Source organism: Calidris pugnax, unplaced genomic scaffold, assembly GCF_001431845.1.
Source record: "Calidris pugnax isolate Ruff unplaced genomic scaffold, ASM143184v1 scaffold220, whole genome shotgun sequence".
Lineage (NCBI taxonomy): Eukaryota > Metazoa > Chordata > Aves > Charadriiformes > Scolopacidae > Calidris > Calidris pugnax.
In genome coordinates, this window is record NW_015090963.1 from 1399190 (window position 1) to 1415162 (window position 15973).

A 15973-nucleotide genomic window follows, 5' to 3' on the forward strand; every position below is an offset into this window, starting at 1 on the left:
CGTTTCCTTCTTGTGCATCGTGGATTGCAAGAGACCCGCTGTGGCTGTGGGAGCAAGTTAGATGGTGAGAAGTCCTCAGCTGAGGAATTCTTTTGACTGATGTTGGTTGAACTTCATAAGCATCATGTTATGGCATAGATACATGTTCTGCTGTTGTGAAAAGTGGCAAGGAATTGGAACGTGAGACTGGCATGTACTCTGTCTCTCTAACAGCAAGGTGAGAGCATCTTAAAAATGGAAACCTTAAAATGGAAACTTAAAAGGAAACCCTGCCCGCTAATGGTTGTGTCTTGGTTTATCTGTCCCTTTAGCACACTGCTCTTGAGTGTCGATATGCTCATCCTTTTGTCAGATGAATTGGGGTGGGATTTGGAAGGAACAGTATGGGAGTCAGGTACCTGCATGCAGTGTGAAAGTGTATGCTCAGAGACCTTCAGTTTATGGAAATCCTATGCCGAGAGAAAATGAAATTGAGGTGTTGTCAGGTATATATAAACCTCACTCGCTTTGTTTGCAGGATTTATTTTTACTGGCCAGGCTTAAATTTGTAAAGGTCTTAACATTGCTAGGCAGGGTGCCTAAGTTAGAAACTGTGTTAAAGGGATTGAAAAAAACCTGGTTTTGTTCCCTTTTTGCATGCCTGTGTTTGGGGAGCTGGGGCATTTAGAAGCATAAAGACGGTATGATCTTTCAACAACTTTGTGCTGACTTCAGACTCCTGGTTCTTTTCCTTGCAGTTGAACATCCCATATTAGTGGAAAGTGAATTGGACTGGAATGGCATGTCTGATGAGGGATAAGAGGAGGTGTCTTGTTTGAGATAATCACTAGCCTAAAACTGTTGGCGAGTTTTAAAAGAAGTTTGGCTTCCAGCCTTGACCGTGTCCCTTTAAGGAATACTGGTTTTAACCTCATTACTTAAAGCTCCTGTGACTTAAGTCTCTTAATTCTTTACAGCTAAATGCTCTACTAAACAGATGCCAGCATTTCCACCATGGAGACATAATTATTAGATATAAAATAACTGCAAAATTACATTTTTGAGTATTGGTACACTCAATGCTTATTTTTTTCAGCTCAGGCCAATGTGGCAATACTCAGTTTAAGAAACATCATTTAAAAATAAGTACATGCTAAATGAATTCTTGGGTCAGCCTCTGTCCAGATGAAGTCTGTAACTTATAACTGACTTGCTGTTGTCTTTGTTGCCCTCTCCGGAGGAAAGGAATTTAGGTCTGGAAGTAATTTTTTTTAAACTATTATGGCAGCAAGCGTGGTGCAGGCCCTGTGGCAGTGATACAGGCGTGCTTGAATAAGGCAAAATACATTGATGCAGGAACTGCATCACCTGGAACCTGTTTTGGAGGGTGATACAGGGCTGTTGTCCAAGGCCTGTGCTGGGACATGTCTGTTCCCAAGCCAACCAGCCAAGGGTTGTTGCTTGAACTTCTTCTGTGATGGTGTGGCAAATCTGTCCTGTGTTGTCCTACGTGTGATGTTTTTGTGACTTGATGCCACCAGACGTTCTCTCAGCTGGGCTGTACTAGGGCAGCACTTGATCTGGGAAGTGGCGTGGGTAGCGGTGCTGTGCAGAGAGAGCAAACGCTCCGAGTCAGGCACTGAGCTGGAGCCTCTTGTGCTGATGAAGGTGCACTGTGCTTCTAAACCTTCACAGGATTTTCCCTGACCACCTCTCTTGGCTTGCCATAATTTTTGGAGTTGTTGTAGATTTATCTTATATTTCTGTGCGGCTGGATGCCTGATTGAGGCCAGGTAGCTTTATAAACTTAAAACATGGAGAGATGTGTGCTTTGTTCTGCTATATACTGACTATTGGCATTCTGAGTATCACAAGAAGGTTACTGTAAGCCTTTTTCTTTTTTTTTAAATTCAGGAAACCCTTGACCAGATTGTTAAAAAACTACTGTGCAAACTCAGTTCTTTCAGAGTTTTGTGGGTTTTTTTAAATTGTTCTAAAATACATTTTAAGGCTATTTCAAAACAGTTCCATATAGTCAGGTAGTGATGGAAAGGCTAGGCATGAAGAAACTCTGGGTCAAATTTCACTTAAGCTATGTTGTAAATTGATAATTCCTGCTTAGCAAATGTAGCACTTTCTAATGAATATATATACACACACACACATATATATATATGTGAGAATATGCAGATTTTCAAATTTCTAGAGAGAAATGCTTTAGAGACATTTTCCTTTCCTGAGGGCTTGTATTAACCTCAGAATGTGTTTTCAAGAAATGTCCAGGGATTTCAGACTTTCAGTACCTGTGATGATTCACATTTAGTTGTCACATAGTCTTCTGTTGCAACAACCACAGTCCTTTGTAAATGAAATCCCTGTGGAGTGTTATGGCTGCAATTATACACTGGAGATCTACAAACTGTTATGCTGGAAATATTTATTAACTATTTTTTTTTCCTATAGGGCCGGGAGCACCAGGCACTAATTGAGGTGATGCCATGGTAGTTTATCAGCTTTCGGTGAGGAAAGGGTTTGACTGCTGAGTAAACTACTACACACATTTTAGAAAGTTATGTCTCCTATTTTGTTCACCTTCCCATTTTCATGAGTTATTCTTCATCATCAGACTTCTTTAAAAGCAAGCAGGTGGCATTTTTCAGAAGGTCACTTGGCCTGTGTGGAAGGAGGCCACTTCATGTGGCTCCTCTTTGAGAGTCTGAGAGACCATAAATTACTAGAAAGCTGAGAGTGCCTTCATTTTTGGATTTGGGAGTTCTAACACTACTAAAATCGTAATGCTTTTTTCTAGATTAATAAAGTCTTGGTTTTTAACTAAATTAATTCTTGTCACTTTCTTATTCAAACACACCCCAGCCTTGAACTCCTGATCTGAAACCTAAACTCATAGTATGTGACTTGAATTTGGCACACAATATGGGTATGGATTGGTGGGGAGGGAAAAATGGATGTGAAACAGTAATTTTATTTCATCCTTTCCTACCTGGTATAGCTTGCTGCATGTGCAAAATTTTATTAGATTTTGACATATCAAATTAAGTAAGTGGAGTCTGTGTATGCTCCATTTTAGTAGGAGATTTTTTGAGGAGATTAACTGCTTAGAAACTCTATAGTTATAAGGCCAGAATGGATTGTTGTAATCATCTAATATGACCCCCTGTAGGACATGGTATTTGCTAGTTTAACAACCTAGAGTCTTCTGGAAAAAGATCAGATTATGAATTAAAAGTGATAAAAGATTTTCTGTAGTTCTTGACACCTTTGTGTTGATTATCATCATATGTGACAAATTTATGCTTCTTAGACTGAACTGGTTTTCTAGCTTCAACATCACAACAGCAGAAATTGGTGTGCCTTTCCTTAGGCTGGAGAAGCTATTGTGAAATTTGTACTCCTCATCCTTCTAATACTTAAAGGTTGGGAAAATGGAGTTTGATAATGTCTATTACTTGAGTAGAGGTAGGTGGCTGTTGTATTATGACTAATCTGACTATAATGAGAAGTGAGAAGTGTTTATGTATCTTTCCATGGTTAAAAAGACATGAAGACATACCATGACCTATCAGATTGCAGTGTTAAATCAGTATTTTGTTATGCTTTGGCTAGGTGGGAGGAATGTGGTTTTAACAGAGCTCTACTGACAAACCTTTTACTTCTATTGTAAACTTGTGTTTGAAGTTACCATTCTGTATATACCTGACACTTTGGTCAAAGATGTAGAACTGTTTTTAGGCTTTATTGGAGCAGAGCAGCATGTGACAGGAGTCTGAATAATTATGAGTTAACATGGTGCATGCTGCTCGGGGCCTGCATTGTACTTTTTTTTCCCCTCATAGAGCATCAGGAAAGAGCTGGTGTTGGAGATGAAACAGGGATTACACAATCATGAAATGATAAGCAATGCAGTTATATAAAGTAAACAGTGAGAAGCGTTTTAGTAAGTAGTTTTGAGTTTGTTTCCAAGCGTTATAAAGCAAAGCAGGGAGCTTGTGGCTGAAGTAATGGGAAAGGGTGCTGTTGGTGTAGGACTCAGAACTATCCCCCATAGGGTTAGCAGGACCCTTGAGGAGTAGGGGTTGTGTGGGGAACAGAGATGTTGGGGGGGATGCTGTGCTCTAGAAAGAGAAGAATAAAGGTGACTGGGAAAATTCCACTGTGTGTTACTGATGCAAAATTGTAAAGCAGCATTAGTGTGGATAAAGGAGAACCAGCTGGGCTGAAATTGCTTTGGGAAGGGCTGATAAGAGATTTTGCTGTGATAGCGCAGGAGATCTACCGCACGTAGTCCAGGATTTACATGTGGGTAGAAATCTCGTAATATGGTTAGAGGGAAGTATTTCTGGGTATTGTCACTGTGGGAGGCTCTCTCCCCACAGCAGAGAATGAAAGCTGTTGGCAGTGGCTGGGTACAGAGAGCTGTGTTATCTGGCAGTTTCATTATCAGACAGTGACTGAAGCCATAAATTCAATAAAGTTAACCGTAGATGTGGCTTTAGGAAGCACAGAAGATGCTTCAGGGAAGCTGGACATAGAAGCAAACTTGGTTTGAGTGATCACAACTTAATCTAGGTTAGGTTAAACAGTTAAACATGTAGATCTGCAACTGTGGAGCCTCTAGGGAAACTGAAGGAGCTTTTTGGTGAAGTGAGATGATTGGATATGGAGGAGGGCATGAAATTCACTGAAGCCACAGAGGTAAATATTAACATCTCAAATAACACAAAAAAGCTCCACCTAGGAAATGACCCCAGAGCTTATGATTCACCTGATCATTGCGTCAGGGTATGGTGAGCAAACAGGGAACCTCTGAGAGGTGTGGGCAAAACAATCAGTTTGTAAAGGAAGGTGTATCTTGAGGATCAGAAAGTCCAGGGCTAAGACAGAGGATTCCATCTCAGCAGACAAGGTGACGTCTTGCAAAGGGTATTAAAACAGATAACAGAAGGTGTCTTTGGTCACATGAAAAGGAGAAACAGCCAGTAAGATATCGGACTGCTGTGCACAGGGGCAGAGAGTTGAGTAAAGATGTTTTGAGTATCATCCCTCAACTGCAGGAGTTGTTTCTTACAAGAGTGACACTGAAAATGATATACATATATGGGGTGGGAGTAAAACCTGAACACCTTGAATTTGAGACTGGTACTCTGTAGCCCCAAGTGCTAAAACAGTGCAACACTTGGAATCTGGACTCTGTTAGCAGAAGTTTAACTATTGCTGTAAGTGAGCAGTGGCATCACCTAACTGGAGAACAAGGAAGGTGGTTTCTGTGGTTTGGCAGGAAGATAAGGAGATGGGTGGTAAATGTGCATAAGTATGGGGTTTGACTTAGAAAGCAGGCAAGGCTGTGATAATATGCAATGTTTAAAATAAACATTAAAGAGAGAATAATAAAAACTTTATTGACAGGTGGAAGTGGAAGCAGTGCAGAAGGTCATTGGGTATAAAATGTGGTGTGGGTTTGCAAGAGGAAGATTGTACTGGGTTAACCTATTTCTAGATGAACGCGTGTATCTGTTTGGACTTTTGTAATATCTCACAAATCACCATAGCAGGCACTTCTTTTTGAATAAAATTGGAATTGGCAGAAGACATGTGAAGTGTATAAGGAACTGGCTGTAGCAGAAGCTACGAAGGCTGGTGGAAGAAGCAGATAGATGTCTTCTGCTTGTGGTGTGCCAAGAAAAGTAGGAATGTGTGTGTCAAAGTTGTTTTGCTGTTTTGTGGGGTTTTTCTTATGACAAGTCCTAATGCTATAATCAATTTGGAAGTAGGTAATTATAACACATGAAGTATTCAATGACCTTGAGGACAGCAATAATGAAAATGAGTTGATATCAAGTAGAAGAGCTGTGCACTTAATAGCAAATGACAAGAATTTTTGAACAGTGCAAAGCTTGGTGAAAGTAGAGGTGTTGGGGAGTCCTTGTGACTCAGCAGCATGAATAGTTGTGGGGAGAGGAAAAGGTGAAACCAGTACATGCTGGGGAAAGTGTTCCTGGCAGAGAGGGAAGGACAAAGGCATGGGTAATTTGTCCTTGCATGCTGTGGCCTCTACTGGCTGACCTTGTTCAGGTAGGGTGAACTGGGTAGGACTAAATGGAGGACGTGAAAGAAAACCTTGTCTCTCTGTCTCTTCATTTTAGTCTCTGTGGTAAAAAGATTAGCAAGATGTGGCTTCTTCTGTCTGATAAACAGAAACTGATGAGATCTATGGCTTCTGTCCATTAAAAACATCAGGAAATTAAACACGGGGTGAGGAAAAACATTAAGGTGGAGGATGGTGTTGACATAAGATATAGAAGGTATAAGTGTGCTATTAGTTAAAGTGTAAGCTGGAAAACAGGAATGATTTTGAGTGGCTTAAGTGGCACAGGTGATAGGAGAACCAGCATTAGATTTTGTCACCCCAAAGGGGTCCAGTCTTATGATCCTCACCACACTCGCTTCATTATGACGTGAATTACTGCTCTGAGGAAACTTGCTTTTATTCAGTTGTTACCTAAGGCTGTTTATTTTAGTTAATGATTTTGATTCTAATGGCATTTGGCCTGATGGAATTTCACTTTAATTTTTATGGAGGTCCAAATGCAAGCAACCAGAATGGGTCTCAGGAGAACAGTCTTGGGCATAGTCATCATTTGTGTCAAAACATGTAGATGAATGCTGTTGTGTTTGGGAGATGCACCTCCTTCAGGTAACATAAAACTGCCAAGGGGAGTAGCCATTGAGCTGCTTCTCCCAGATAGAGTTAAAATCACATGCTTGCTCTGTTATCAGTCTCAAGGCTGAATTATAATATAAAACACATTCTGTCTTTACAAACATCACTTAAAAAAAAACCCAACAAAACAAACAAAAAAAGCCAAACTAAACACCCCAAAATCACGCTTTTCGGCTTCCTTCTGGGGGAATACTGTAAGTGACCAATGTCCCAAAACCTTAAGCAAAAAACTCCTGCAAAAATGTTGGGCAATTTCTCTTATTTCTACAATTTGTGTGTGTCCTCCAGGGACTGGTGGTGTCTGAGCAGTTTGTGAATGCTGTGAGTGAAGTCAGGCTGCCAAAGAACTAGACTGCAAACAGTGTTCTGTTAGATGTCCTGTTCCTGCCTAGGAATGCCATTCAGTTACACCGTAACTCCATATCCCAAAGAGTTCTTTTACTCATTCATAATGCTCACAGTCGGCTTATTTCTGTCTCCTAGATACTAATCTTTTATCTGGTTTGTGAACTCAAGCAAATAAATATTTAAGTAACACAATATTAATATTTTCATTAAAAATATTTTTTGAACTACATCAATCCTGCTTTGTTATTTGGTGCAGCAAAACACAGATGCTGTTTTTCCTGGGAGCTTATCATTTGCTGTAGTATGGTGGGATGTTTTTGTTTTTAAAAACAAAAAGTTACTGAATCCACCACAAATGTGCTGTAGCTTTCTTTTTATTTCTCTTCTGGTGAATAAGCTAGGCTTCTGAAGTTTAACAATGGTATTTGGTAGTACCGGTTTTTAGCTGGATGCCTTTGAGGGCAAGCTTGTGCTCAGTCCTGCTTGACAAGTAGCCCTGTTCCAGTTGGCTGACTGCATGCAATCCTGTAACTTAAATCGAAACTACCAGAAAATACACCAAAGGCTGTGATGAGGTGGCAATCACTGCTGGTGTGGTTAGTCAGCAACTCTTGTTGCAGGGTGCAGTTTAAACTAAATCTGAACCGGGAGTGTAGAAACCTGAGTCATTTGGGAGACTATACAGATAGTATAGTCACACTTCAGTGCTTTTGGTGACTGAGAGAAGCACACACCAGCCAAAGGAAAAGCACACAAGTTGTTTTATTCTATCTGCAATTCCTGCTTTTTCTTGTTTGTTTGGTACAGCAGTACTTGTTTCTTCTAGCAGCTGTTCCCTCACAGTGGTCAGGCTGTGTGATTTGACCTAATAACTCTGGCAAGTTTCTAGTAATTTCAGTGACCTTTACCTATATGTACAATGTCTGAGCAGCAACTGTATATGCTTTGTGTCTTGAAAGAAATTATTCTGTAAAGAGGCATATCTTATTTTCAAAATAAATAATAATAAAAACCAAACAACCAAACCAATTTGTCCACTCATCTGGCTTCAGTTTTAAGGTTTTTGACAGTGTGGTTTGGTTGTTCGGTGGTTTGTTTTTTTTATTGTGGTTTTTTTTTGTGTGTGGGTGGGCGTTTTTTGTTGGTGTTTTTTTTTTTTGTTTTAATTTTTGCTCTTTGGCTTGTGTGTTTTTTGGTTGTGTTTTTTGGTTTGGGTTTTTTTTTTGCATTGAATCTTTTCTTATAAACTCATTGAACTATTAGTTTGTCAGCAAAGTCAGTTTAGCAACTCAGACTGGCTTCTGGCAGACTTAATACATTATCAGTCTGTCTCTTTTCCTGACTTCTGGTGCAAGGATATGGCTTTCATTATGCATATTTTGTTAGTCTTTGACAGCTGGTGGCATCTATGAGTTGAAGTCTGTTTTGTGTAAAATTAAGTAGCATGGGTTTTGTTCACTTATTCAACTAAGTCATTTCCACTAACTTAAAACAATATATTTCTGAACCTTATAGAACTTGAAAGAAGGGTAATTTATGCCACTGAAAATTGGAAGCTTCCTTTGTTCTCTGCCCAGTAGTATTTTATCTTCTGTATCTAAAAATGCTGAAAGATTTGATGGATTTATGCTTTTTCATAATCAGGTATGGATTCAGGAGTAGGGATGCTGTCTCTTCTGATCGTAAAACAGTTAAAAGTTCAGGAGAAATCTGTAACCTTCAGGGAATTCCTTAAAGCAAAGTGACCAAAGCTCAATCTAACAGAATACGTCTTCTGAGAGAGAGTCACAAACACAGTAAACTCACTCCAATGTGTTGCACCCAAGCTGCTTTTTTACTAATAAAATAAAATAAAATAAAGGCTGCAACAGAATATTGGAGAGAAGGGGCAGCTTGGATTACAGTTCACCTCTTGGTTGGGGAACCAGGTCGCCTGACAGAGTTGTCTGTGTTGCCAGCGTCAGGAGGATTAACCTCTCATAATCTCTGTGATTTGAATAAGAGATTTTGTTCTGCCCTCACTGCTCAGTTCAAAGCAGCTGCTGAGCAGAAACTTCAGTGAATCTTCAGCAATGTGTCTGTGTTGGTCAGTCAAAAAATGAAGAAATAGGTGTTAGAGAATTTCTCCTGGCTCTCCTTTTTAGCAACTGGTTTTAGTGTTTGGGTGGTAAGCATGTATAGGTGGAACTGTTCTATAGAAACAGGGAAGTTGGCTATATCCTCAGTTTCCTTTTTGTTTAAAAGGTGTTCTGTTACACAAATAGTATCACATCCATTTCTCTGTCACCACACTCTGCTTTCCCACCCCTTAGAAAGCTAACTGTGGACAAAAGCCTCATCTCTCTAGTTTGTAAGCACAACATAACAAAACTTCTGTCTGTGTTTGTCCTCCCACTTCTCAAGTAGCTGATCCAGACCAATCAGAGGTGATGCTTGCCTGCCTGCACTAGGTCAGGCCAAAGCTCGGAGGGATTACTCAGTCAACTAGCATATGTGTATCTAGCCTTGATGAATGGTGGTGGTAGTAATAAGGAACTTAGCTCTGCTTACAGCCCCAAAAATTTGAAGGAGGATTTTCATTTTTATATTGTGGTTGTGGGATTTTAGGTGTGGGTTTTCCTTTTTTTTTTTTTTGTTTTTTTTTTTTTTTTTTTGAGAAAAACAGGCTGTATGTGCTATGTCAAACAGGTAGCAAAGCATCTTGCCTTTCTTTGAGCGATAGTCCCTTTCTTCTCAATGGAGAGTGATACAGGTTTGCTTGTGTTGTCTGTTTGCTTTAAAGCATCTGATACTACTGTCAAGTCGCAGCAAAGATGTATAGCAAAGAGACTAAATTGTGAAGCGCGGTCTCTGAAGCATGTGTTCCCCCTCACTATTGAAAAAATACCAAAGTGGAATTTGCCTGAAATTGCCGGTTGCCATCCTTAAGCCTTGGTTACATTGGGGCTGGAGGAGATTTGCTGGTAGAACAGACTTTGAGTCTCTACTTTCCAAAATGCCACTTCTGGGTCCTAAGCCTAGAAGCTGGGAACACATTAACACACAGAGTAGGTACTGCTGTTATCATGTCGTGTTCCTTCCTAGGAATTGTCTAGGTGTTTGTGTGGACAAGATACCAGGCTAAATGGGCTTGATCTGCAGCCCTTCCCATTACAATATGACTTCTTGTAGTGCAAACTCCTGCTGAAGGTGTGCAAAGAGCCCCTTGGCCTGCAGGGTGGGAGGCATCTGTTTTGGGACCTAGTGAGAGATGTCATTGATGTCAAAGTATCTCTTAAGGAATTCCAGGATCGAGTTTGAACAGTGGGACTCAATGTTGGATTTATTCAAACAACTGATGTTTTGGGAACAGTAAACTATGAATCTGACTGGCTTTGTCATGGTGCTGGTGGGGGGAGAGGCAGTGAGATGGCAACATCTGTGAGAGGGCAAAAAGGTCTCTGAAGTCTTGTTTGTAAATACTCATATGTGACTTGGTTGCAGTTCTCATTGGAGAAATAGGGCAGGAGAACTGACACTTCAGAGCCTTTCACAAGCAAAGTGCAATTCTGAATAAGCATCTGAGTATGCTGGCTCTCGCCTCGGTAGAATTAACTTGTCAGTTTGCATTGAGATCATGATTATTGTCAGATAAGTTGAAATGGTGAGTAATGAGGTAGAGGGCTCTCTGGAGAGCAGCATGCAGACTTGGTCTGTCTTTGAGGCGCATTGTGTTGGAGCACAGGCTGTGGGGCTCTTGAGAGTTGAAGCTAATACTTTCTGCACAGCCTTTAAAGACAATAATGGGATGCATTGCTAGAGGTGAGATTTTTGTCTGGACACTGGGAAGCTGTCATTCCAGCAAGTCCTAAAGCCGGCAGAAGATGGCTCATGGTTCTCAACTTGTTCTAGTTGCCTGAAAGATGACTTGAGCTCAATGGGCTGATCTTCTTTGTGCTGGCTGGGGAAGTGTGCTGAGGCTGCCTGCCTACCAGCTGAACTGTGTGGGACCATGCAGGCAGGAGAAATGGGGTAGATTGCCCCACAGCCTGGAAGAGCGTCTGCCGTGATGGGAATTCCTGGAAGAGTGTCCTGGTGTGGGGATTCCATCGTGACATGTTCCACTCCTCTCTGAAAACTGCCACCTCTTTCTCTCTCCTGTGCAGCATTTAGCCAAACAAGCTGCCTGGAAGTAGCAGCTTCTGCTCTTCTGTTTCCAACTATGTTTCATGTACAAACTGGAAAATACTTTATGGGCTGTTGGCACTCTGCATTCACTGGCAGTGCTAATCTGTTTCAGGAGGTTGTAAAGTTCCAGAGCTGCATGTTCCTACTTTCTTTACTGCTACCCAGCATCTGTTTCCAGCTTTTTTGGCTGTATGGTTCATGAATACGCTTTTTTTTTTAACTCCCAGATAGAAGAAACAATACTGCCAAGCTTATTTCAGCTGCTGCTTATCTGAAATCAATTGAATGCTTCCTACTGCCTTTCAGGAAGCTTTTTCTGGGATCAGCTGTAAGTAAACTTCTTGCAGCTTCCTTACTGCAAAGCAGAAGTTTGACGAAGTGCTAATGCTTAATGTAGTGATGATTTGAGCTGTGTTTTACAAAATAGCTTGTCAATGTTTTAAGCATTTTATTGGTATGATCTCCTGAGTCTTTTGGGATAAGAAGATCTGCATGTTTTAAAATGCTGGAATCCTTTTGCAGTACCTGTTAGTCATGGTATATTGATCATATTTTGCCAGTGTAGGTCCTGTTTTGTGCTAGCTTTTTTGTAAAACCACCGTATCGACTTACAAGTACAGACATGACAGGAGTTCTGGGTTTTGGGACCTGCTGTTTTGTGAGTTTTCTCCCTCCCTTCCTCTCAGTGAAACGATCCTGTCCTAGTTGCTCTACTTCAAATTTTGTTTTCAAACCAACAAATAACAGCATGACCTTGCTGCATGATACTGTTTTCCGCAGAAACGCTGGTGTCATGATCCAGGAAGAGCAATCTGATGTCTACTCTAAGTTCAGGGATGGAACCAGTTGCAGATCTCTTCAGTTGCTTCTTGCATTTTGTTCACTCTCACAGTGGCTTTCTACAAGTTGCATACATAGTTTCAGTTCCATTTTCTCTGTCCTAAATTCTTCTATACAGGTTTGATTTTTCTGTCTGAAACTCTGTTCACAACGGTGGTACCCATGGTGTATCTTTTGCAGCACTATTTATAAATTTTCTAATTTCTGTAGCATTTTTTTTTCACCTGTGAATTTCTGTGCTGAAATAGTTCAGGGACTATTTCAGGTAGGTGAGTTCTTGAGCTAAGCAACAAACAAGTGCGCATATGAAACTCTTCAGTTCAGGAGGCTGAAAATCTGTGCGACATTAAGTCAGTGTGTCAAATCAAATCTGGTAACAGATTAACCTGTAAATGAGACCCACATGTCTCTAACTGTCTGAATCTATTTTGTCATTGAAAGTGTTTAGAAGCCTACTTACATTAACTGCCTACTACATTAAACCATCATAGAAAGTAAATTGAATTGTCACTCCTGTTGCATGAAATACCTTTTAGAGAAGTAAGGTCTCTTATGAGAAGGCTTCTTTTGCTGCTGAGAACTGAATTTTATTTTAAAAACCCCAGCAATTAAACACCCCTTGTTAAAGGGTCTACAAGTTGACCCTCTGCTCCAGTGAGAGGTTTTGATTAGAGTATTTGCAGCTGCCAGAAAGGGTTTCTTACCAAGTGTTTTAATTTGTTCTGTTAAGTTATCCGTCCCTTGGTAAGGATGGAAGAAGTGGAGTGCTATGAAGCTCTGATGCAATCTGAGCTGTACCGTCTACATTTAAAAAGTTTTATGCAAAAGCTGAGCTGAAAAGTGTCAGGAGGCATGAAGTTACCTAGTTCACTAAAGTGATCAAAGTGGATGACTCCGCAAAATAGTCAGATGTATCTTTCAATTGATAGCTGTTTCAGCACAGTGTATTAGCTATTGATTTGCTCAGTTTTGTGTAAATTTGCCATTGTGTTGTCATGCTAGCTCTCCCAAGTTCTTGTGAATGGAACAGTGGGGAATGCTCAGATATCCTGCCACTGTGCTGTGTCACTCTGATATCCATGGGCTATGGCAGTGTTAGAGATTTTGACAAAACAATGATATATAGCTTTTGTATGTAAAAGCTAGGCCTTTTCTGGATAGACTTCAGTACTTTGTTCATCAAAGTTTGGCCCATGTAGGTGGTGGGATGCTGAGCCTGTGAACATTCTGGCAAGAAACAGATGTTGGGGTGAAACTTAGTAAGCAGAGGCAGGCAGCAGCTGCAGTGTCCCATCGGGACTGGAAAGGTCTGTCAGCCTCAAGATATGGGGTGTCTGGACTGTGGAAGGAAACGGGGAGTTGTGACACTTACATGTGTGCAAGCCCTGGATCTCAACTGACCAGAGAATTTACAGATGACCAGTGGAGCATGTGGTGAGGTTTGACAGTGTGGAGGGTTATTTGGAGCACTATTTATGTAGGGCTTTCCTGGATTTCCTGTATGAAATGGTGCTGAAGTTACATGGGTGTGAGTACTGAGTGTATCTCCTTTGAGCACAGGAGTCTGGAAAACCCTTCCAAGCAGTCACACGTGACCCAGCTACTATCAGTCACTGTCCAGTGGGCAGAAAGGGTGGAGTGACTGGTTGAAAGCTGTTTGTTAGAAATTGTGTTGTAAATCAAATAAACTTAGTAGCTTTGTGTGTTTCTGGACAGGTTAATGAATTTGCAGATCATCTGAGCAGGAAGATGCTAATTCATGTGAATTAGGAGGCATTCTAATCCATTCTCAAGACATCTGGCAAAATGGAAATCCCTTGGGTAGATCAATTTGCTACCACAGGCAACAGAATAGAATCCCTTTTTTTTTTTCTTTTGTTCTCTCTTTTTTTTTTTTTCTCCTTTCTGAGAAGAATCCAAGATTGATAGTAGTTGATTTTTTTAATGTGGTTGGTTGCTGAAGGTAGCATACCATGCTTGACATGGTTCCCAAAGCCTTGAGAAAGGCAAGTCAAGTTGTCCTATGGGCATTTAGAGTGGTCAAATTGAAGAAAGTTCTTTGCTACGTGAACAGGAACTGCAGTGTAAAAGTGGTAGGTTGGTGGTTTATTTTACATTTTGATGAACTATTAAAAATTAATGGACTCTTATTGTGTCCATCCATTCATCCAGGACTACTTATTAAAGCAGATTGATGTCTTCGTTCAGTTGAGGTAGATTTAGTGATATTGAGGCCTTGTCATTAAGGCTCTCTGGATTCCTTCACAGTTGTCTCAGTCAAACAGATGACAGATTTTTTTGAAGGTACTAGGTTAGAGGTACTAAGACAGGAAAATTCTGCCCTTAGATGCAATCTTAGTTCTTTGGCTACTGGTGGAAATCTGTGCTATGTTCCTGCTCTTTGCCAGTTACCAAGGAAAGTGTCATTTCGCAGTGGCTCTTCTTCCTTCTGGCACCAGAACGGTTATCTGGTCATCCCAGCCCTCTATTCGCATCAGGAAATATCAAAATGTTATCCTCTGTTTGCTGTGAATGCAGTCTCAGCTTTTATCTCTGCTGGTGCCTGAAGATACCCACTGTGTTTCCATCATTCTCAAAGGGACTATGGTGGGGTGTAAAGTGCTCTTTTCCCCCACTCAAGCAGAACGGTGTTTGCATGTAAACCAGTCATTTGTTTTCCCTGGCAGAAAAACAAAGTATAAACTGATAAATGTGACTTAAGTTTCTTGTCTCTCGTGGCCCCTGAGGCTGAAGGAATCTCTCAGCTGCAAAACCCACACCAGCTAAGCAGGGCTCTGCTGCGGGAAGATGAAGCCCAGGCGGATGCTGCTCTGGACTCTCAGCAGTTACAGCAGGGGATGTTGAAGTGCTGCAGAGTGCTGGCGGGTCCCTTGGGCCTCCTGTGCAATTATCCTTCCTCTGAGCTAGTTAAGGAAATTTTTTTCCTTCTGAACATAATTTATGATGAAAATACAGTGGAGCCTTTCTTTTTAGACCTGTCTCAAACTAGCAAGGTGACTGTGACATGTTGAATCCTCATAAGAGGCTTGGAAAACCATTAAACTTCTGTTTTATGCAGCTCTTTCTTTCTTAGAGTTACTAAGGGATGAGAAGAGTTTCACGACACAGTCAGTACTGCTGTTCTGCTGTGGCACATGCAATTCCTTTTAATAGTGTGTCTCTGATGCTGTGGGCTTTTATAGTGATTGTGTGAAACAAAATAGTGATTGAGTTAAAATCAGGGGTGAAGTCACAGCATGGCCTCTGCTTCCTTCAGCCTGGAGCACCTTGTGGGTTCAGGCAATGACTCTCAGGTGGGACATGAGGATGTGCAGGGGCTTGTGCATGTAAAATGTTTTGATTTCCAGAGGAGAGAAGGTGCCTATGTGTCAGGCTGGGATCCTCAGGGACAGAATAGTCCTTGTTCTATGCTACAGTCTTGTGCCCCTTGCCAGACTCTCAGGGATTCTATAGCAAGCTTTCAAGAAGTGCATAGGAGGTGCTGAATTTCTGGCTCAGCAGTGGGGACCTGTATATTACAGCTGTTGGGGCAGGGTTCAGACAGCAAAATTATTACCAAAGGCTCAGTTACAGAAAATGTAACAGACCTGAAGGGCTAGAGCACTGCCCAGCCAGTGCTTCCCTGCCAGGAGGGATTCCCTCCCTTATGTGTATGTGGTGCAGAGTGCACAGGCTGTGAATTTGGTGTGTTGACTTAGTCTTGGGTAGTATGAGCATTTTTCTGTGGTCTCTTATTTCTGTTGCATAAGCAACCTTTGCACCTAGTGCTGCCTATCACTGTGCAATGAAGTCTGAGCACCTGGAAGAGGTGAGAAAAGCACAGAACGAAATGGAAATATGTATTGATTCTGCTGTTCAGCTGGGGATAGTTACTGTAGA

At 41.1% G+C, this 15973-nt stretch overlaps 1 protein-coding gene across 1 annotated transcript in view; it reads left to right on the top strand.

Moving 5' to 3' along the window:
• Positions 1 to 3422: 3422 nt before the first annotated feature.
• Positions 3423 to 15973, top strand: part of UNC13B (unc-13 homolog B (C. elegans)) — a 209670-nt gene continuing 197119 nt past the window's right edge. The window contains exon 1 of the mRNA XM_014952451.1: positions 3423 to 3456. Within this exon, the coding sequence (XP_014807937.1) occupies positions 3423 to 3456 (34 nt within the window). The remainder of the gene's footprint in view (positions 3457 to 15973) is intronic.